The sequence below is a fragment of the Panulirus ornatus genome, chromosome 52 (assembly GCF_036320965.1).
Source record: "Panulirus ornatus isolate Po-2019 chromosome 52, ASM3632096v1, whole genome shotgun sequence".
Classification (NCBI taxonomy): Eukaryota; Metazoa; Arthropoda; class Malacostraca; order Decapoda; family Palinuridae; genus Panulirus; species Panulirus ornatus.
The window spans coordinates 19,977,271-20,000,746 of record NC_092275.1 but is presented as its reverse complement, the minus strand read 5'-3'; the positions used below and the strand labels follow the sequence as shown (position 1 = coordinate 20,000,746).

The following is a 23,476-nucleotide window of genomic DNA, read 5'->3' as shown; positions in this document are numbered from 1 at the left end:
AGAATAGGAATCTGTTGATTAGCAATTCTGTGATAGTTTTGTGTTTCCAACACAATACGGTTGTATGGACACACATCTCTGGGTCCCAAGAACGCCAGATTATTGCCTCATCTTAGCCAGTCTCGTTTGAATAGCCTAGCCGAGTCAACTGATCCATACCTTTGCCTTTCGTACATTAATAACTTTTTTTTTCTATAGGACGAAGTGATACGGTGAATCTTAGTGAGAAGAGTTATTGGAAAGTTTTTCAATTAAGGGCTCATCTTCCTTTGCTGTTCGAGATATATACCCAGACACGACAGAAGTTGCGGGATCTGGAGGCAGTTCTATGATGCTTTTGAGAAAATGCCTTAAACACAGCTTCCTCCTGATCCACACATTCCACATATATGTTATACCGTTCTTTCCCCAAGCATCTCTCACACATATTCTTCAACTTAAACGCCAAGTCCACACTCCCATCTACCTCTCCTCACGTCACCACCCTGCGCCTTCCCTCATCAGTCAGCTGCCCTGTGCACGACATCATTCAGCAACACCAACTGTGGAAGCCTTCACAACACTAAGGAACCCCAAAGAAACACCAGATAAACTGATAGACACCTTTTGCAGCGCCCTCTCTCTCCTTCTCCACAAAGAGACAGAAATATACCAAAAATTGCTGATTAAGATTAATAATTATAGCCTCATAACAATTTCCTTTAATAACTCATTTAATAACCCATGCGTATGTATTAACATCCTCATGTGGTGCCTCTGGTAGCCGTCTGTGAAGGCGTATGTTGGGGTCAAGCCAACTGAAGTCTTATCCATTCCGATTCCTCTCATCTTCTAAGACTTTGACCACGGACAAAAGTTCTCACGGAGGGTCCTATTAAGGTATAGGAATAAAAGACAAAGGAAGGAAAAAAAAAGAATAGTCTAACAATGTTAGGATAAGTGGGACACTAAAATCTGCCTCTTGGAAAAAAAAAATGAGGAAGTTTGTAGATGTTAAAGAGACATGAAGTTTTCAACTAGCTCCAAAGCTCACACTTAAGTTGCCAAGGAACACAGTCATCAAGTAACAACTGTTGCCAAGGAACACACAGTCATCACGTGACCACTGCGGCTTGTGGAGTGTTTCGTGGTCTAGCGAACGACGGGGTGACACACGAGGCCACTTCTTGGGAACAGAAGCCAGAGCAATATCTATAGAGGAGGGAAAGAGAACGAACGCTGTGGCACAGGGCAAATGATTCAAGTTCCGTCAAACTGGTAGCTTTTATAAGTCAAATTGCCTTAGATTCGCCTTCATTAAGTATGTATGTAGAGCTAGAGCCTCTCCAATTGTAATCCATACAAGGACGAATCAATCCTTTGTATAATGGAGGTAACTGCTCAGAAGAGAAGATTTTTCGGTAATCTGAATAGACCTCTCACTGTCTTAAAGGCAGATTTAGCAATTTGTGTGATGTGGGGTTTCCAAATAGATCAGAAGTCGATAGGGAACGGAAGGGAGTGTTAGATGCATTGAACTTGAATAGGCTTTGAATACCCCACTGTGAAATCCCCTCCAAGTCTGGTTTTATAAATGTACTTGTCAGAAGACGAGACGTAGATTGAGCTACAGAACGTGAAGCCATTGAGGTCAGCCCAGCAAATATTATGGTACGAAGGTCCTTTTTTTTTTCTGTTACATTATCTCCCTCGCGCTTTCAATATTCAGAGCCATCACAGATAATGGCCAGGTAGAAAATATTGGATGCCTTGGTTCCGATGCTCCTCAAAGTATTCATGTAGGCTCAATATATATATATATATATATATATATATATATATATATATATATATATATATATATATATATATATATATATATATATATATATGGCAGAACGTGGGAGATTGAAGGGCCAGATGGGCGTTCTGATGAAGAACCATTTCGTCCTGTGGGACATATAAACTAGCGGCTGGAAACAATGGGAAGCCTCCTCATCCCAACCAAACGCTGGAGATACAGAATTAAAGATTTTGGGGGGAAAAGAAAAAAAAATACACAATACACACGAACGGGTTATTGTGGAGCGATGTTGTGGGGATGAGAGAGAGAGAGAGAGAGAGAGAGAGAGAGAGAGAGAGAGAGAGAGAGAGAGAGAGAGAGAGAGAGAGAGAGAGAGAGAGAGGAGGGGATACACTACGGCAAGGAGGGGATGGGGTGTCGTCCTGGTGAGTGGGGAGAGGCGAGGGTGAGAGCCCAGCATCAGAAACAGTAGTAAAAGGGAGTGGCAGAAATAGAGAGGCATACACACACACACACACACACACACACACACACACACACACACACACACTACAGGAGAAAATAGGGACTGTAAGGCAACCCAAAAGAGAGAATTTATATAAAACAAGAAAGTGACGGAAATTATAGTATTTAGGACACATGAATAAATATGATAATAGTCTTATAAGGGCTAATACGAAGGTGGAGAATAGGAGTGAGAACGTAAGATATACGTGTTTACAAAATGTCAAAAACTAAGAACAGAAGAGCTCGTGAGACGAATAGAGATGACCCAGTTGGTGAGTCACACGAACGACGAGGGGCAAAGAGGAAGAGAGAGAAGAGGAGGGGGAGGCTTGGCCATTCGAACGGGCTCGTAAAAAGAGTATAATACAGTGTCGAGAAGGCTGATAAAAAATGTAAATGAACTTAAAGGGGAGGTTATTAGGGAGATAAGTGTCGAAAGTGATGGCAGCGTAAAAGAGGCTCAGCGAGTTAATAAATGAATACATGAAAGCGTAAAGAAAGCTATTAAATATAACAACCAGAAGGTCAAAGGTGTGTGTAACTAAAGCTACGCGCCATAGCCAACAGCTCTGAACAACCAGATGCCGTCTTGAGAGAGTAAGACTGGAGCTAGAAAGCAACTGAGGGAGTGGAACAAGACATCTTAGGATTCAACACTACTTTCGCTTTATACTCATGGCTTCTATGATGCTCAAAGGAATTCGTCCAACTATAAGACTTGTCTGTCGCTCATGCTACGCTATGTCACTTAAAGATTCACACACATTGGAAATTGTTTATGGATCTTATTTTTGATGCGCAGGGGAAAGGGTATATTCCTTCCGTCCTCGAATTTTAAGGCGTAAGTCCAAAAACTATTCGAGTCATAAAGCAAGAGGTTCTGGCTCCATGTATGCAAATGCTAATCAAGGAATGGGTTGTCGGCACCAAAACAAGCTTAATCCAACGCAAGTTTTGTCTTAATCTAACGAAAGTTTTGCTGGTTTCTAATCCCGTTCCGATTAGAGTTTAATCACACTCCATTTTCAGGGTACATGGGTCAGTCCGTCCCCGTATCTCATAAGGTAACATGGGGGGGGGGAATGGAAGATCACATTACCTCACCAATAACGCAGACTTCTGTCGCCTCTTCATCTTTCATGTCTCCAGGGACAAGCATTTTAGAAAATCAGGTATTGGTACTCTTGAAATAAAAAGTTTAAATCAGTCGACCTTATTCCAGTTCTAATAAGGGAATAATGCTCCCTCTTCCCTTCCCCTCTTTTTATGAATATTTATAATACAAACATTAACAAAATAGAAATCAAAACGTCATATACTACGAATGATTTGTCTCAGAGTCTGATATCCAGGAGGTGGAGGGAGTTTGGAGGGAGTTCAGAGTCCACATGTCCTCTGGAGACAGGCTCGTACGCCCGTGTGGGCTCAACAATGCATATACCTCATTGCGTCCATACACACACCGGAGCGCCAATCACCCTCCACTCCCTTAAAGCTTAGGGGGGTTCTCTCCATCGTGATTGCCGTGGGGGATATCACATACGACAGGCCAACACGAGGGAAATGGTTATTAGAAGCTCCCAAAGCTCCCAAGCATCCTCATCCTTTAAGATCAAAAGCAGTTTTATCCTGGACGTGCTCTAGGCAATTATATGCTTCACGGATGCACAATTTGTATTGACTTCGCTACGTTTGAATGACGTGGTCACTGTAATATCGTACTGTAATATCATGAAACTGTATCGAGATAAGACTTAACACGGCGTCATCAATATTACATTGAGAGATAAGAAGAGGTTATCAGATGGGATTATTTTTCGTATGCTGTCAGGAAACCTGATTTCATGACTATATTCTTGAACTTTAACCTTGAAATGATAGATCTGATGGCACGTCATACTACAGAATTGACACTTGGGTTCTTGTATGTATATTGCAACAAGAACGAACAACATGACGTCGAAGCTTCGTAACAACATGGCGTCGAAGCTTCGTAACAACATGACGTCGAAGCTTCGTAACAACATGACGTCGAAGCTTCGTAACAACATGGCGTCGAAGCTTCGTAACAACATGACGTCGAAGCTTCGTAACAACATGACGTCGAAGCTTCATAACAACATGACGTCGAAGCTTCGTAACAACATGACGTCGAAGCTTCGTAACAACATGACGTCGAAGCTTCGTAACAACATGACGTCGAAGCTTCGTAACAACATGACGTCGAAGCTTCGTAACAACATGACGTCGAAGCTTCGTAACAACATGACATCGAAGCTTCGTAACAACATGACGTCGAAGCTTCGTAACAACATGACGTTGAAGCTTCGTAACAACATGGCGTCGAAGCTTCGTAACAACATGGCGTCGAAGCTTCGTAACAACATGGCGTCGAAGCTTCGTAACAACATGACGTCGAAGCTTCGTAACAACATGACGTCGAAGCTTCGTAACAACATGGCGTCGAAGCTTCGTAACAACATGGCGTCGAAGCTTCGTAACAACATGACGTCGAAGCTTCGTAACAACATGACGTCGAAGCTTCGTAACAACATGACGTCGAAGCTTCGTAACAACATGGCGTCGAAGCTTCGAAACATCTTTAGTGTAAGTTTGCTTTCGTCACTTTAGGTAATGGCCTCAAGAGGCTGCGGTAATTAAGGTCATCAGTGTGGTGTCGAGTTAGCTCACTGATGCATACCTCAAGGGTTTGACATTTATGATAGGCCATTAACGAGTGCGTTAGTAAGGTGAGCCGTATGCCTGATGGGAGTGTGCACATAAAAGAGAATATATATATATATATATATATATATATATATATATATATATATATATATATATATATATATATATATATATATATATATTGGAAAGGATCACAATTTTGCGCGTTGTCAAGATATTCCTATGAGTCCACGGGGGAAAATGAAACACGGAAAGTTCCCAAGTGCACTTTCGTGTGATAATCACATCATCAGGGGAGACACAAGAGAGAAATATCACATGTTTACCAAATGGCGTCCTAGCTTCGTCTCTTCGATGTATATCAACTGACTGTTATATTTCTCTCTTGTGTTTCCCCTGATGATGTGATTATTACACGAAAGTGCACTTGGGAACTTTTCGTGTTTCATTTTCCCCCGTGGATTCATAGGAATATATATATATATATATATATATATATATATATATATATATATATATATATATATATATATATATATATATATATATATATATATATATATATATATATATATATATATATATATATATATATATATGTGTACGTGTAGGAAGAGGGGAAGGTGATTGGTTCTCAGTGAATGTAGGTTTGCGGCAGGGATGTGTGATGTCTCCATGGTTGTTTAATTTGTTTATGGATGGGGTTGTAAGGGAGGTAAATGCAAGAGTCCTGGAAAGAGGGGCAAGTATGAAGTCTGTTGGGGATGAGAGAGCTTGGGAAGTGAGTCAGTTGTTGTTCGCTGATGATACAGCGCTGGTGGCTGATTCATGTGAGAAACTGCAGAAGCTGGTGACTGAGTTTGGTAAAGTGTGTGGAAGAAGAAAGTTGAGAGTAAATGTGAATAAGAGCAAGGTTATTAGGTACAGTAGGGGTGAGGGTCAAGTCAATTGGGAGGTGAGTTTGAATGGAGAAAAACTGGAGGAAGTGAAGTGTTTTAGATATCTGGGAGTGGATCTGTCAGCGGATGGAACCATGGAAGCGGAAGTGGATCATAGGGTGGGGGAGGGGGCGAAAATTTTGGGAGCCTTGAAAAATGTGTGGAAGTCGAGAACATTATCTCGGAAAGCAAAAATGGGTATGTTTGAGGGAATAGTGGTTCCAACAATGTTGTATGGTTGCGAGGCGTGGGCTATGGATAGAGATGTGCGCAGGAGGATGGATGTGCTGGAAATGAGATGTTTGAGGACAATGTGTGGTGTGAGGTGGTTTGATCGAGTAAGTAACGTAATGGTGAGAGAGATGTGTGGAAATAAAAAGAGCGTGGTTGAGAGAGCAGAAGAGGGTGTTTTGAAATGGTTTGGGCACATGGAGAGAATGAGTGAGGAGAGATTGACCAAGAGGATATATGTGTCGGAGGTGGAGGGAACGAGGAGAAGAGGGAGACCAAATTGGAGGTGGAAAGATGGAGTGAAAAAGATTTTGTGTGATCGGGGCCTGAACATGCAGGAGGGTGAAAGGAGGGCAAGAAATAGAGTGAATTGGAGTCATGTGGTATACAGGGGTTGACGTGCTGTCAGTGGATTGAAGCAAGGCATGTGAAGCGTCTGGGGTAAACCATGGAAAGCTGTGTAGGTATGTATATTTGCGTGTGTGGACGAGTGTATGTTCATGTGTATGGGGGGGGGGGGTTGGGCCATTTCTTTCGTCTGTTTCCTTGCGCTACCTCGCAAACGCGGGAGACAGCGACAAAGTATAAAAAAAAAAAAAAAAAAAAAAAAAAAAAAAAAAAAAAAAATATATATATATATATATATATGTGTTGTATGGTTGCGAGGCGTGGGCTATGGATAGAGTGGTGCGCAGGAGGATGGATGTGCTGGAAATGAGATGTTTGAGGACAATGTGTGGTGTGAGGTGGTTTGATCGAGTGAGTAACGTAAGGGTAAGAGAGATGTGTGGAAATAAAAAGAGCATGGTTGAGAGAGCAGAAGAGGGTGTTTTGAAGTGGTTTGGGCACATGGAGAGGATGAGTGAGGAAAGATTGACCAAGAGGATATATGTGTCGGAGGTGGAGGGAACAAGGAGAAGAGGGAGACCAAATTGGAGGTGGAAAGATGGAGTGAAAAAGATTTTGTGTGATCGGGGCCTGAACATGCAGGAGGGTGAAAGGAGGGCAAGGAATAGAGTGAATTGGAGCGATGTGGTATACCGGGGTTGACGTGCTGTCAGTGGATTGAAGCAGGGCATGTGAAGCGTCTGGGGTAAACCATGGAAAGCTGTGTAGGTATGTATATTTGCGTGTGTGGACGTATGTATATACATGTGTATGGGGGGGGGGTTGGGCCATTTCTTTCGTCTGTTTCCTTGCGCTACCTCGCAAACGCGGGAGACAGCGACAAAGTATAAAAAAAAAAAAAAAAAATATATATATATATATATATATATATATATATATATATATATACAGAGAGAGAGAGAGAGAGAGAGAGAGAGAGAGAGAGAGAGAGAGAGAGAGAGAGAGAGAGAGAGAGAGAGAGAGAGAGAGAGAGAGAGAGAGAAATATCTTTCTATCATTCTTAAACCATGTGATTGATTTCATGTAACCTCTTTTACACAGGTACGCTTTTTGCAAGTAGAATCAAACCCCCTAAACTACCTCATTCTATCACTGATGATCTGATCATTCATACATAAAAGACAATATTCAAATCTATAGACGGTTAGCACATATAGCAAGATGATCTGATCATTCATACATAAAAGGCAATATTCAAATCTATAGACAATTAGCACATATAGCAAGATCATACCACTGATTTACAGTTTACTAAGTGGATATGTACAGTACATCACTGTATAAGTTTACCTAGATGGTTTACCCTCCCAGAACTGGACCTGCTGAGTAGTCTACATCTCAGATCTGATCATTCATACATATAAGACATACTCAAATCTATAGACAGTTAGCACATATAGTAAGATCATACCACTGATTTGAAGTTTAGTAAGTGGATTTGTACAGTACATCAGTGTATAAGTTTAGCTACGTGGTTTACCTTCCCAGAACTGGACCTGTTGAGTAGTCTACATCTCAAGACCCTCAGGGCCTGGAGGAGTATACCCATAAGAGGTACTCACTACCTTTTCATGAGTTTACCTGAAGAGGAATTACATTTATGGAGACATATTGCTGGCTGGCGAGTAGTAAACTTATCAGAGAGGTACTTATTGCCTTTTCATGAGTTTACCTGAAGAGGAATTATAACTATGGATACATATTGCTAGCTGGCGAGTAGTACACCAATCAGAGAGGCACTTATTGCCTTTTCATGAGTTTACCTGAAGAGGAATTATAACTACGGAGACATATTTCTGGCTGGCGAGTAGCCTACCTGGCAATGACGAGACTGAGGATGAGGCAAATGAGCGGGAAGACGGTGCTGACCACAGCTACAATGATGACGTAACTGTCCAATGACGACCCATCTGTGGAGAGAGGGGAGGGAGACCCGATCAGTAGAAAGTGGGATTCATACCAGCGAGCAGGTACTCCTTGAAAGGTATTGGTGTCTGGAGTCGTCAGGAGAAGGAGGGAGGGAGGAAGGGAGGGAGGGAGGGAGAGGGGAAGGTCAGGAGAGGGAGGGGGGGAAGGTCAGGAGAGGGAGGGAGGGAGGGGGAAGAACTTTACGGACTTGTGAGAGAGAGAGAGAGAGAGAGAGAGAGAGAGAGAGAGAGAGAGAGAGAGAGAGAGAGAGAGAGAGAGAGAGAGAGAGAGAGAGAGAGAGAGAGACACTGCGTTTGGACAGGACACCTCAAGACTGGCAACATTGGAGTCAAACATGCCCCGAGCGTTGAGCGTAGGCTGTGGCCGCTCCGCCTATACCACATGGAGAAAAAAGCACTTTGCCTTAAGAAACACCAGTGACAGGTGGGAAAATCAATATAGGCAAGATGAATATATAGCCACCTTGACAAAATATAGTCAAAATGACGACATAGCTACAATGACGATATAGTAAACATTACTTTAATAGCCACCATGACAATATCATCAATATAATCATATAATCACCATGACAATATCATCAATATAATCATATAACCACCATGACAATATCATCATATAACCACCATGATAATATCATCATATAACCACCATGATAATATCATCATATAACCACCATGATAATATCATCATATAACCACCATGACAATATCATCATATAACCACCATGATAATATCATCATATAACCACCATGATAACCATGTGAATCCTAACACATGTGAACAGATGTGAATGCAACTTATCAGGGAGTTCATCACACAGATTCTGAAACAAGTTTCTTCTCTTACATGAAGGTGAAACTTTCCAAATTACAAGAGAGATAAGATCCAGAAAGTGCAACTGAGTCTGAATGAATAAATTGTACAAGAAAAGACAGTTGAATCAGAGGAAAGAAAAAAAAAAAAAACCCAGAAAACAGAAAACATCACTGAAAATAGCGCTATGAACAGTGTGTACACACAATGAATGAAAAAAGGTTCAAAATGCATCAAGGTTGGTGTTGACAGGATACAGCGGGATGTGATCGCTTTGTGTCACAACCGGGGTCTCGGACGGTCGCAAAAGGAAGTGTCAGAGAGGCTCAATTACAACGCAGGAGTTTCCTCTCATCGGCTGAAATTCCAAAGTGGGGGAATTAGCTCTGGGGGGGAAGTGGACGATACCCGCTACAGGAGGAATGCTGGTGGAATGTGTGTAGAACCCGTCCCACTTCCGCGCTCGGCTGAATGGACCGAGTTATGTCAGCTAATTATGTAGCCTGCGGAGGGAATCTCGAGTTTTGGAACATATTCTTGCTTGCACATATGACTCTCTTTTCCCCCACCTCCCTCCCTCCGCCCCCTCCTTTATTATTACCCCTAAACATGTATTAATGAAACGCCTTTTCACCGGGCAAGGTTCTGAATTTCCATATATACATATATATCTGGTTTCTAGCCATTTCTCCCATCACTATAAACATCAGCTCATATTGCAAAGCCTCTCTTGACCAAGATTGACACTTCGACAATGAACACCGACCCCTTAATTGTCCTGCCACTATCTTTAAGAGACAAACATACATGACCACACACTTTTCGGTGGACGTGGCTGGTTTCCCTGGCGCTGCGAGAACACCATAGAAGGAACTTGTGGGAAGGGGAGGTATATGCCTATGTGATTACTATTCGAGAGAGAGAGAGAGAGAGAGAGAGAGAGAGAGAGAGAGAGAGAGAGAGAGAGAGAGAGAGAGAGAGAGAGAGAGAGAGAGAGAGAGAGAGAGAGAGAGAGAGAGAGATGTCTCCCTCTGGGGAACCTTGGGTATGAATGTTGGGCCGGGATGAGTCGTAGGCGTCGAAATATCCGTACAAAAAATTCCTTGGACTGGAAGTCGTGTCTCTGGTGTTAATAATGTTGTAGCTGGTATTTCCTAAGATCATTTCTGTAGATGAGATCTCGCAAGGGTATTTGTTGTTTATGCATTGTCTTGTGCGACGAGCAAGATATTGTGAGCAAGTGTCATCAGTCCTCCTCCTGGTCTGTGTTGCCTGTCTTATCTTATCCTTGTGTATTTGTAGAAGGGAAAGAAAACGGAAGTGGTTGTAAGTCTAGTTTCTTGGATGAGTGCCGTTTGTACGTGGTTCTTTGGTTGTAGATGTCTTTGACAATGTTGCTGCTGTTGTTATTTTTTTATGTTAGAAAACGTTGAGCGGGTGTTTGGGGTTCAGAGGGGTCGTAGTGTTTGTTTCTATCGGGTGAAGTGTTGATTTGAAACAGGAATTTACTGGATGTAATTTATGATATAGTGTGGAGGGTTAGGTTGAATGCTTCCAGTAGACACACAGACATACTAGGTCACCTTGAGCACAATGCTGTCACAAGGCATACTGACATAATAGGTCACCTTGAGTACAATGCTGTCACTAGGCATACTGGCATACTAGGTCACCTTGAGTACAATGCTGTCACAAGGCATACTGGCATACTAGGTCACCTTGAGTACAATGCTGTCACAAGGCATACTGACATACTAGGTTACCTTGAGTACAATGCTGTCACAAGGCATACTGGCATACTAGGTCACCTTGAGTACAATGCTGTCACTAGGCATACTGGCATACTAGGTCACCTTGAGTACAATGCTGTCACAAGGCATACTGACATACTAGGTCACCTTGAGTACAATGCTGTCACTAGGCATACTGGCATACTAGGTCACCTTGAGTACAATGCTGTCACTAAGCATACTGACATACTAGGTCACCTTGAGCACAATGCTGTCACTAGGCATACTGACATACTAGGTCACCTTGAGTACAATGCTGTCACAAGGCATACTGACATACTAGGTCACCTTGAGTACAATGCTGTCACTAGGCATACTGACATACTAGGTCACCTTGAGTACAATGCTGTCACTAGGCATACTGGCATACTAGGTCACCTTGAGTACAATGCTGTCACTAAGCATACTGACATACTAGGTCACCTTGAGCACAATGCTGTCACTAGGCATACTGACATACTAGGTCACCTTGAGTACAATGCTGTCACAAGGCATACTGACATACTAGGTCACCTTGAGTACAATGCTGTCACTAGGCATACTGACATACTAGGTCACCTTGAGTACAATGCTGTCACTAGGCATACTGGCATACTAGGTCACCTTGAGTACAATGCTGTCACTAGGCATACTGACATACTAGGTCACCTTGAGTACAATGCTGTCACTAAGCATACTGACATACTAGGTCACCTTGAGTACAATGCTGTCACTAGGCATACTGGCATACTAGGTCACCTTGAGTACAATGCTGTCACAAGGCATACTGACATACTAGGTCACCTTGAGTACAATGCTGTCACTAGGCATACTGACATACTAGGTCACCTTGAGTACAATGCTGTCACTAGGCATACTGGCATACTAGGTCACCTTGAGTACAATGCTGTCACAAGGCATACTGACATACTAGGTCACCTTGAGTACAATGCTGTCACTAGGCATACTGACATACTAGGTCACCTTGAGTACAATGCTGTCACTAGGCATACTGGCATACTAGGTCACCTTGAGTACAATGCTGTCACAAGGCATACTGACATACTAGGTCACCTTGAGTACAATACTGTCACTAGGCATACTGGCATACCAGGTAGGTCCCCTTGAGCACACTCGACCTGTAGATTATCTCTACCATACCCGTCTATATACCTCCTCACCTGCCAGTACCCCTGTGGACCAGGCTACCTGTTGTGGCCATCCCTGCCCACTAGGCAGACTGGTCACCCACCTTCATGTCTACCTGGAGGGACCCTGGTGGTGGTGTTGCCCGTCTGGACGCCCGGTGGGTGAGGACCCGAGGACTTGGACTTGTGTTCTTCAACCACCGACCCGATGAACCTCTCCGCCACCGCACCGCCCATTATCAGGGTCATCATCATATCTGCAAGGGAGGGACGGTGTTAGTAAGGTGGTAGCTAAAGAGGAAGGGGGCGCCACTTTATCCTCGCGATACACTAATGGGGGTGTAAAGGTTATTGTTATGGTGCATGGAAGGGTAGGTAGTATGTTAATGGCAATGGAAGTAAATACGTTATTGGTGTCGTACCTGTAAAAGAGGTACCAGGTTATAATACGACCTGTAGAGATGATAGCAAGTCCCCCTTGTCTCTTATACTGCCATTTCCTCTCCCTGTCTGAATCTACAACAAGATTTCCACTACATGGAGAGTGACTCCTAGCTGCCCTACTCTACCATGTTCCTTTACCTTCCTCCTTCCCTACCTGCTCCTGCTTTTGACCTACCCTGTTATGTTCTTTGCTACCCTAACTTCCACTTCCCATTTTCCTATGCACTGGGCACCTAACTGGTCTATTTCTGTCGGTAAAAGGGAGGCTAATAGCCTCGTCAAACACTCTGTCAAGGCGAAGCTCCTCACATTTCTTTCAAATGGAGGCCATCCCTGGCAAAGAGGATTCTCTATCACCGAAAATAATCCCATAAAATCAATACGAGAAAAAAAAATTGAATCGTCTTCTTCTTAACTACAGGAAGCCTGAATTCTGTTGTTTATGCACAGCATTCTACCAGTGGATACAGGTATCTACATCATATCTGGACAGCACAAACGAGGATATGACCGCTTTCCCGAGAGAGAGAGAGAGAGAGAGAGAGAGAGAGAGAGAGAGAGAGAGAGAGAGAGAGAGAGAGAGAGAGAGAGAGAGAGAGAGAGAGAGAGAGAGAGAGAGAGAGAGAGAGAGAGAGAGAGAGAGAGTTTGGTCGAAACTTACTCCTATCGTATCTCTTTTTTTTTTATCTTTATCGTTATCTTTACTTAATACTGAGTTTACTGGTCCAGCGAATAATCTCAAACAGTATATTTATTTTCATTTATCTGTCATCAAGTTTACTGGTCGAAAGAATGTTCTGCCATCATTCTCAATTCGTGTATTCATAGAGTGTACTGGATAAGTGAATATTCATCCTTCGTCTTTACTTGACCCCAGATCATTTCATCTTTTTCTTCGTCCCTTTATTCCCCTTTCCTTTGCTATCCCATTTCCACCTGCCTATCCATTTTCCCCTTTCTCCTTAGATCGTATCATTTTTCTTCCTCCCAATATTCCCCTTTCCTTTACTGTCCCATTTCCACCTGTCTACCCATTTTCCCCCTTCCTCTCCCGTCCATCATGCTTTCTCTTCCGTTCGTTGCCCTGTCGTGGCATCGCTGTTCACCAACTCGCCAAGCAGAACAAGTTTCTTCGGTCCAACCCGATTTTCGTTTTCTTCCATCGCACACATTATGCAATATCTTCATCGGGTATTACATAAGTTTCTGTAATGCATTATGGATTATCTGCGCCTTCAACTCACATGCTCCCATGGGGTCTTTCTCTCGATCAATCGTGAGTTTTCAAGTATTGGGGGAGGTGAGGGAATCAACGTCTCTCTCTCTCTCTCTCTCTCTCTCTCTCTCTCTCTCTCTCTCTCTCTCTCTCTCTCTCTCTCTCTCTCTCTCTCCGTCATGAATTTCGAGCACTGGTTGGTTGTCATCCTCGTCATCCCTTTCCTTCTCCTCCTAAAAGGGAAGAGACCGAGCAGAGTCACTGGAGTAAGCTCCTCACAACTTCCCCATAAAATCGATAACTTACAATTGAGAGAGAGAAAAAAAATTATTTAACTGTGGGTACGATTTTCCCCCCTAAGATTTCATATCATAACGCCAATATTTCGACACGAAAAGGAACGCTCTGAGGAAAGTTATAGCTCTCTCTCTCTCTCTCTCTCTCTCTCTCTCTCTCTCTCTCTCTCTCTCTCTCTCCAGCTTAATGATTTCCCCCTTCTGGTTCTCTCTCAACGTCCTCAGATCCCTAGTTCCACTTCATCAGTCAATATATACTTCTTTTCCACATTCAACAGTCCCAGAATTTTCTCCTGCTCCCGGTCATCTGATCTCTCTATTATGGGCATTTCCTTTTGTCGATCTGTTCCAATGGACATCGAGAGATGACCCGTCTATTCCTTTTCCTCAGATACTTTTCATTCGCTTCGCCTTCTTTCTTTTGCTTATATCCCTCCTGAATCAGCTTCCACTCCTATCCTTCCGCTTTCATGCCGATGTCATTACCCTTATGATATCATTTATTAGTTCTCTGATTTCCTCTACCATTTGCTGACACGTATCACTGATCTTTGATTTGATTCCTCAGTCCCTTCGCTTCTCAATCCCACCGTCGTGGCGTCTGATCCTGTGTCTGTATAACTTTTAGTAATTTCATCGTTTCAGACCGTGTTCATTCCCCGATTTTTTACAGTCCCCTAAAGTCCCTGTTAAACTCCCACAACCCCCGTCTATCTCCCACACTCTCCACCAGTCCCCCCGAACATTCAATATCGATCAGTCAAATTTCCTCCGCCAGTTTACACAATCTCCACATTACCTCTACCATCTCCACCAACCTCTTACATCACCTGGCTGTTGCCCAGTCTTCACTCCAGGGATTTCATAAGTCCGAGCTCACAACCACAACTCACAACTCGACAAATGTCCAACCTACATGTCATACATTTGCATAGAGATACCCATGAATACATTATACTCAAGAGCAGATGCACGAAAAGCCATGACAAGCAATCTGGACATTAATTAAACTACAGGTAAATATTGAATTCTATCTAAGAGTTCGAACTTTTCAGACACCTCGTGAATCTCCAAACTTTCCATAATTTCACCACCGTCTTTTTCAGGTCACTCCTTTCCATCTGAAATACTTTATATCTGTGTCTTCCATTCTTCATCCAAATATCAGTACCTCTTCCCACGTAGTCTTTCATATTACCCCCTCACAAGGTACTCACACTCACACCCACATCTTACGCTTCCCCCAGGATCACCTTTGCCTTTTATGCAGCAGTCGAGCAAAGAGGGAGAGGAAATTCTTCCCAGCGTCTGGCATTGAGCCCGAAGCATTCACACCGACTGTCTTAGCCCACTGCAGCAGGAACGTGGCTTATTTTTCCGTGTCTGGGTCAGGAAAGTTTGATGGACGATTCCCAAGAAGAATCGGGTACATTTCTGGCGATGGGGGAAGAAATACAACGACCCATGTATCTCCTGCGTATCGTAGAAGGCGAGTACGTGGGGGTAGGAACAAGGGACTGGAAAAGTTCCCCTCCTGTGCTGGTACTTCCCAAAAAAAGCAGGCGCATAAGCAGCCGGACGAGAGATTTTTTTTTTAAATCGATGGCTCATATTCTGATGCTACCTCGCTGAGCCTACGAAGGCGAGCACGTAAAAGAGAGAAAGAAAGGAAAATAATGACCCGTACTATTTGGATTTGTTCCTCATGTTTGCAACAGCGTGTACGTGTTCTCATATAATACTCTTATTTTTTTTCCAAAGATAAGGTGATTATGATTTGCAAACTACATTATGACATGCAGGAACTATATGAAAAAGTGTTTCCAGTGGCGTATCAATCATATTCTCGTGTTTTATCTGGAGTTCAATTATCAAAGTGTGATACCAAAACAGAATTTGGAAAACGTGTTTACATAAGCTTTATAGAACTGTTAGAACTAACAATGCAATGTAATCTGGCAGACTTTCGTCAGTCAAAATTATCAAATCATTTGAAACCAATTGTTTGCTGTAGTTATACACAAGGAAAACATGCACAATGTACCTAGATATGTTAAAACTATATTCTTTTGTAGACTAGCTGGAGATGACGTACAGAATATGATATAAAGCCTAACCTCACCTTTGATCAAACTCTCTAACATGGGTTACATTCTTCTGGATTTATAACCTCAGCTGCAAGATAAGAATAATAGGAACACAAAGTATAGTCACGCTGTTATCTATTGACAGACTATCTAAGAGATAATATACTGAACTTGATATAAGATTCACCCAACCTGTGACGAATCTCTTCTCCGTACAAGTATAAAATTGTTCTGGATTCTTCAGCTGCAAATTAAGTATGTGGGGAAAGGTGAGTACGATCATGGATGCAACGGAGGAGACATTCAAGTTTGCTTCTGGAGGGAACAGGATGAGGATACAGCAGGGAGCATCTTCCCTCACACACACACACTCTTCATCATGCTCTTCCTCAGGATCCTCAGTAAGTCTGTCTATAGAATGTTCTGTGTCCTCGACGCTTGACGGCATATTCCGTTGCGAGCCCATGTGAGTGACGTGTCCTGCCTCGCAGTCATGCCGCTTGAGTCATTTTACAGCAGTTGTCAAAAGCCAGACCAGAGGCGTGATTCTGGCAGTGCTTAGGGGGGGGGACTTTCAAGAATAGCCAAACTCCACTTAAAATGGCTCTAAATGGCTTAATATCTCATCATTAAGCTGCGCAGGAGTTCACGCAATATGAAAAGCTAATCGACGGGCGTTATGATATTGTGTCAGTCATTAATTTCGTCCTTATTACTATGAGGTAAATGAGTCAGACATGTTATGATTTCTCTCGACTTTAGGCATTATCCCCTCTGACTTCAGGTACACTTCGTCTTCTGTCACATACCAGACTCGATTCTCCTTATGGTCGCATCGCATACCTAAAATGAATCCCTCACTCTTGCACAAATGAATTCCAGAAGAATGGCTGGAGATTTTCCACGTTCTCTTCAACAAAGTCCTCCAGCTTCATCTCTCCTTTGCTTGTAGAAGTCCAGCTTTTTCGAATTCCGTGATCTAGTCTTTGATGTGCTAATCCGCTCGTCTCGTTGGAGAGCTCTCTCTCTCCCTCACTCGCCCAGTGTCTTGGTTCATACGGTAATGTAATTACCTGTTCTCCTATTTATCTCACAAGCAATTTCGTCCTGAAGAAATCCTACTTCGACTTAAAAGCCTCACAGTTCATAGTTAGTGTCATGTCTTTTATACTCGTGTCATTTCTAGCGAGACACACACACACACAAAAAAAAAAATCTTTTTGCTTGTCTTTTACTTCATTCTTTTTCTCTTGGTCACTGTCCATTTTTTTCCTTCGTCTGTCTAGCGTCACAGACTCTTACGAGATCTCTGTCTCCGTTGTCGTCACTATCCATACGTCCATCGGGAGTCGAACCCTGGTTTAAGTGAAGATGCCTTAACCTGAGGGTATCAGAGTGTATGCTTCATACAGATGCTTGCCAATTATTTAAGAATGATTACTTCATACAGATGCTATCCAGTTATTCAAGAAAGAATTAAATAGTGCTTTTAATTCTATTTTGGATTTTACCAAGTTATGCAGCTTATCAAACGATCTACTGGGATTTCTAACTCATGAGAAATTTCACCTTCGAGCCGTGGAGCCTTTTACAAATGCTTGCAATATATATGACTTTCGTCCATGACTGGAGCCTCCAACGTAAGAAAAAGAAAGATAACTTACAAGGCATTTCGAACCCAATTTTATATCAGTGCCAACACCCATCCTGCGGCGTCTGGGAAATAGTACGGGGGTGGAAGAATATCTTACTCCATAGGATTTAATCCTTTCCCCGCTACTGATTGTAACGCAGCCCTAAAGCTACAGGAGCCCCTAGAGTAGAGAGTAATGTTAATGAGAATAGTGTTTCATTTTCCCCATGGACTCATAGGAATATATAAATATATATATATACATATATATATATATATATATATATATATATATATATATATATATATATATATATATATATATATATATATATATATATATATATATATATATATTCACTGCTGTTATAACTCCTACATTCCTTTTCTATTCATATAATGTTGTCCACAGACATCAGGTTCTTGAACTTATAGTGTCAACAGTATATTTGAAGCAGTAAACCCGACTCGAAAGCTTGAAGGATATTCAAAAGGTCTTTTGATCTCTTCAGATATTCTTTTCTTGTAGCTGTCGCAATATAGGCACTCACTCCCGGGAGTATGTCAGGCAGATTTTGCCCAGCTTCAGATGATACGCATCGAGTCCTGGAAACGGAGTAACTTTTCCAGCCAGGTCTTTCACGGTGACTTCACGTGCAGTTGTTTCTGGCTCTCGTCTCAGAGGAACTTTTTACAAGCGGCCGAGTGTTCTCCATGTCAGGCGTAGTGTTGCTAATGGCAGAGGAGGGGGAGGAATGTATTGCTTGCACATCATAGTCGACAGGTTTTCAAGGACACGCGTCTTTCCATTAACTCAGTCACTTTATTCCAGAGTGTCTCATGGAAATTGGATCGCATCCTTGTGGTCTGTGGTGAGTGTCAGTTGAATGCGGAAGGCCACACTGCTATCATTCACGTTTTCTAGTTGTTTTGCCGACTAGGATTCTTGCTAAAGATAAAGAAAATGATCACTGTCCGAGATTAAATGGACCCGACAGTGGTTCCAGAGGACGCTGGATATCCTTACCCACACACGAGAGGAGAAGCCAGCTGATAGAGATCGCTGAAAGAGGTCCTGGACGGATGACATAAGAGACAGGAAGTATTACAGACGGATGACAAAGTATACAGACGGAATCATACATGGATGACAGGATAAGACAGATTCAGTCATGGACGTATGACAGGATAGACAGATGAAACTATGGACAGATATCAGAATGGACAGACAGAATCATGAACGGATACCAGGATGAACAAACATGAACGGTTACAGAAACGAGACCAATACAATGCAGCCACAAATTTGTACGGGGATGGACACTGCAGATCCTCTTATAGAGAAGTAGACACCATACACCAAGTCGATCTCATAAGAACAAATTTACTCAAAAAGAAAAAACAGCTTCTGACCCAAGGCCTTAGCTGAGCATCTTGGGTTCTAGAACAGATGAGCAATAGACTGTGTTCTATGCACAAATCAAGTGTCGAATGAGACCACCATGTGAATGAATAGTTTCTTCTACTCTGCTCAATGTATTTGATACGTTTAATCTCTTTCAACTAAGGAATTCACAGCCTGTGCCAGATTGGAGAGAGAAAACCAAGTAATGGCATCAACATTTCCTGACAAGGGCATTCATTTTGTACAAACACACAACATATAGAGCAAGTACGAGTTCAGGAGCTGAATTCCATGCCCTATAATGAATTCGAGACGAATCATCCTGACATAGACAAAACAGGGGTCTTAACCCTTGAATAATTCATCTTTCATGGCATTACTAGAGACTTTCCTAAACTTCGTGGTGACACAGGCAGGACCCCCAAGTACCTCTGTATACGATAGCTTCGTTCTTCGTGTCCTCATCCACCTCACACAAGCACTGGCCCAACCCATGGCTTCATCTTCCCCCTCTCCTCCTTCGCGTCCGATTTCTTATCCCTCCCCGAGAGCGAATCTCCACCCTCTCACGGTCAACCCCCTCAGGCCGTCCACTCCAAGACCTGCTCATCCTCTCTGGGCCAAGGCTTCCGGCAAACCACGACGTCAACGGCCGTCTTCAGCCGGGGCCTCACACAATACGTCAATCCATATTCTCGTCAGCCACTCACAGGCATGATGCACGCTGGCAACAAGGGAGAGTCCCACATGACACTCCCTCGGCTCTCACACCCTGTTCGACGAGTTTGGCATTGCAAATAGTGGTGGAATATGCATGATAAAGGAATGATTCCGTGTGCAAAATCTTTCCTATCTTCTTTAATGACCTGATGTCAAGTTGTATGTCAATATTTTGCTGTCTTGACTGGATACTTGAATACAACGACACACACACAAACACACACACACACACACACACACACACACACACACACACAGACATATGCATAAGTTTTTTTATTATATCAAATGCCCTGTTCAGTCATAAGGCTTTCTCGCTAACTTGAGAAACTTTTTCTCGTTTCACTCAGTGACTTTCCCACTTCGAGTGCAAAATTCTTTTTTCATAACACAGAAGTCCTTCTTTCACACACTTTCTTTGTAACGTTCTCCTGCTTCACTTTGGAAATCTTGGCGAACCTTGTGGCAATCATGTTACAATCTGAGTCACTGAATAAATTCTACTTGCTTCACTGGTAAATAAAAAATGCTTTAATGTTTAACAAGGGTGAGATTTTCTTGCCTTATTGTGCTGTATTGGTGATACCTCTGCGTTACTTTGCTTCAAGGGTGAGATTTCACTGTTTTCAATGTGTTTCACTCGCAATGTTCATCTGCTTCACTCTGCTTCACTAGTAACACTCCCTTGCTTCACTCTCCTTCAATGGTAACTCTCTTGCTTCATTCTCCTTCACTGGCAACACTCCCTTGCTTCACTCTCCTTCACTGGTAACACTCTCTTGCTTCCCTTTGCCTCACTGGTTCCACTCCCTTGCTCCACTCTGCCTCACTGGTTCCTCTTTCTTGCTTCGCTGGCAGACCCTCTCTTGCTTCACTCTGCTTCGCTGGAAGGAAATTCGTCAATTAGAGTGACTCAAAGAGGCTTTTCACTTTCAGTTTTCTTCACTTACAATAGTATCTTGGCTAAAACTGAAGCAGTGGTGGGACATTCTTGTCTCTCTCTTCGCTTCAAAGGTAAGATTTGCTTCGGTGGCCAAGACAAACCACGACCTCGTCTGTAGATGGTTCGTCTCTGGTGTCAGTACACATAAGACCTGGAGATCAGATGTGCGTGCAAATGAGGCATTGTATGTTTGGCTCTCGACTTTACATCGTGAGAGGCTAATATTCTTGCTTTCCAAGGAGTTCATACCTTTCTTTTTCCAGTTCTCCTCCCCTGTTTCGCTAAGAAGAGTTACAAATTTTCGCTGCACTCCGCCACTAGAATGTTTCCATTGCTTCCCTTCGCTCCACTGGTACAGTCTTCTTGTCTCAATGTGCCGAAGGGGATGATCTGTTATCAGCGCTCGTCTCAGTGGTGAGACATTTTCGTCTCTTTTCTCAAGAGTGAAAGTTTTTCTGTTTTCTGCCTCATCAACGAAAACCTTTTTTGGAAAATACAGTGAGTTTCTCTACTCTTACATTCTGTTTCAGCGTAGAAATACTCATCCGTCTACTCTCTAATGAACAGCAAACCTGTCCAGAGTGGAGAGTATGCATAAGGGAACAAAGGGAGGCTGAAACGTGAATAGAGAGAGTCTAGAAAGTAAAGACTCAAGCCTCATCCTAGAAGTGAGTCATTTAGTAGAGAGGATCAACAATGCTAGTGAACATATATAAAGGAATGGGAGCCTAAGTGTTTAAGAAAGCGACAATTAAGGATTTATGAGGTACTTGGACATAGTTGAGGTGTGAGCAATCAGGCTACAATGAAAGGGGTTAGCGACGGTCTCCTTTCTTAGGGATGGGTGGCACCAAGGCATGCTTCTAAGGGGAAGGAAAAGTCTGAATTTTCCAGACGAAGGTGGAAATGGACGAGCAACGACAGGGGTTCGCTCAGAGGCACACTCCTTTAAGACTCGAGGAGGTATACCATCTGGGTCACAGCCCTTCACGACCTGGAGCTGGGAGAGTACTCGGAAGTCCCTGCGTGAGGCACATGAAGTCTGTTACCATGTCATTTCCCGCCATTCTAAACAAATCTATTTCTGCTGCCGTCTTCAAAGGGGTCAGGATGGTCTGGCCTAAGCCAACAGGCAGCCCCTTCGTCTTATTCCCCTGATTAATAGCATATCTAACACATCCTGAAAAAGCTTAAATTCTATCAAATTAAGTAAGAAATCACTCCTGTATTGAGTGAAACAAAACAGAATGACGACTACGGACTCCAAAATCGAATCTTAATGATACTGTAACCTATAAACCCGAGAGAGCCTGACTGCAGAAACAAAAGTTCATCAAGAGGATACCAGTGAGGCGTACGCACAACAAAGCCCTTGGATATGCTACCAGCTTAGGCGAGTGTGATAAGACGGATGATCGGTCTCTCTCACTTCTTACATCGAGGAGAGACACTCAACAAACCACGTCTGCTCAAAGAGATCGAGTCTGGCGTTACTTTATGAAATGGTGTTTTACTGTAGACTTTAGAGCAGTGATTGACTAGGTAAGATAGTCAACTGTTGGGATCTTCAGAGAGAGGACACAGACATTGCTTTGATGAAGCAGCCACACAGGGCTTATAACTAATTGTTACCTACACTTAGATGTACGAATAAGGAGATATTGATAAGTTGTGCGTGAATGTAGTCATTAACGGGCTTGTAAAAGTTAGTTATTAGATTGTGTACTTAGCAGACTCCCTAATCTATTACATATATTACAACATATTCCGCGCATTCTTTTGGATCACTTAACTTTTCCCAAACCCACAGTAACCCACTGAAAAATCAAAAGGATATATACTGTTTCTCCTTATGGTAAGTCTTTGTTCCTTTGAATGATGTCACGACCATCTTTTGTTTTCCTGCAAATCCTTTTTGAAATTCGATCAGACATTAGGTTTCGACCTTATTATTCCTCCTGACTGACACTCTATAGACGCAGCAAACCGTCTGCTTTCGACAGTATTGCTATGAATGATAGCGATTCTGACACGACATGAAATAGCATCCACTCTTAATGCCCGTCTCTCTCTGTAGATGATATTCTCCCTGTGGCTTTCCTAAGCCACCTACGAGAGCTTTGTGTGTCCTCCAGATAACGATCGGGCCGCACTTTAGCCCCCAGAAGTCCCCAAAGAGTGGCCTATTAAAACCCCCAGAGTGAGACCCATATGAGAGGCTGCTAAACCCTCCCCGTACGTGAGGATGCTCACAAGAAGTTCGTCAAGAGGGGGAAAACATGGGGAGACAACCCTCCGAAACACAACACAGAAAAAATCCATGAACTAAAATCCTCCCGAGAGAAGAAAATGTAATAATGATGAAAATACTTGTATTGAAAAGTAGGCCCAAGATAGAAAATGGGAAAACCATATCTAAAAAAAGGGGGAATCCTACGTGTAGGTAAAATATCCTGAAAGATCTTGAGCCGAGCATCCTTGAGTAAGGTTTGCTGAAGCAGGAGGAGGAGGAGGA

The 23,476-nt window shown here is 42.8% G+C and overlaps 1 protein-coding gene across 1 annotated transcript in view; it reads right to left on the bottom strand.

Annotated features, from left to right (window-relative positions):
- LOC139765126 (uncharacterized) overlaps nt 1-23,476 on the bottom strand; it is a 646,947-nt gene that overhangs the window by 25,879 nt on the left and 597,592 nt on the right. The window contains 2 exon segments of the mRNA XM_071692318.1: nt 8,372-8,465; nt 12,322-12,474. Of these exon segments, the coding sequence (XP_071548419.1) occupies nt 8,372-8,465; nt 12,322-12,472 (245 nt within the window). The 5' untranslated portion in view covers nt 12,473-12,474.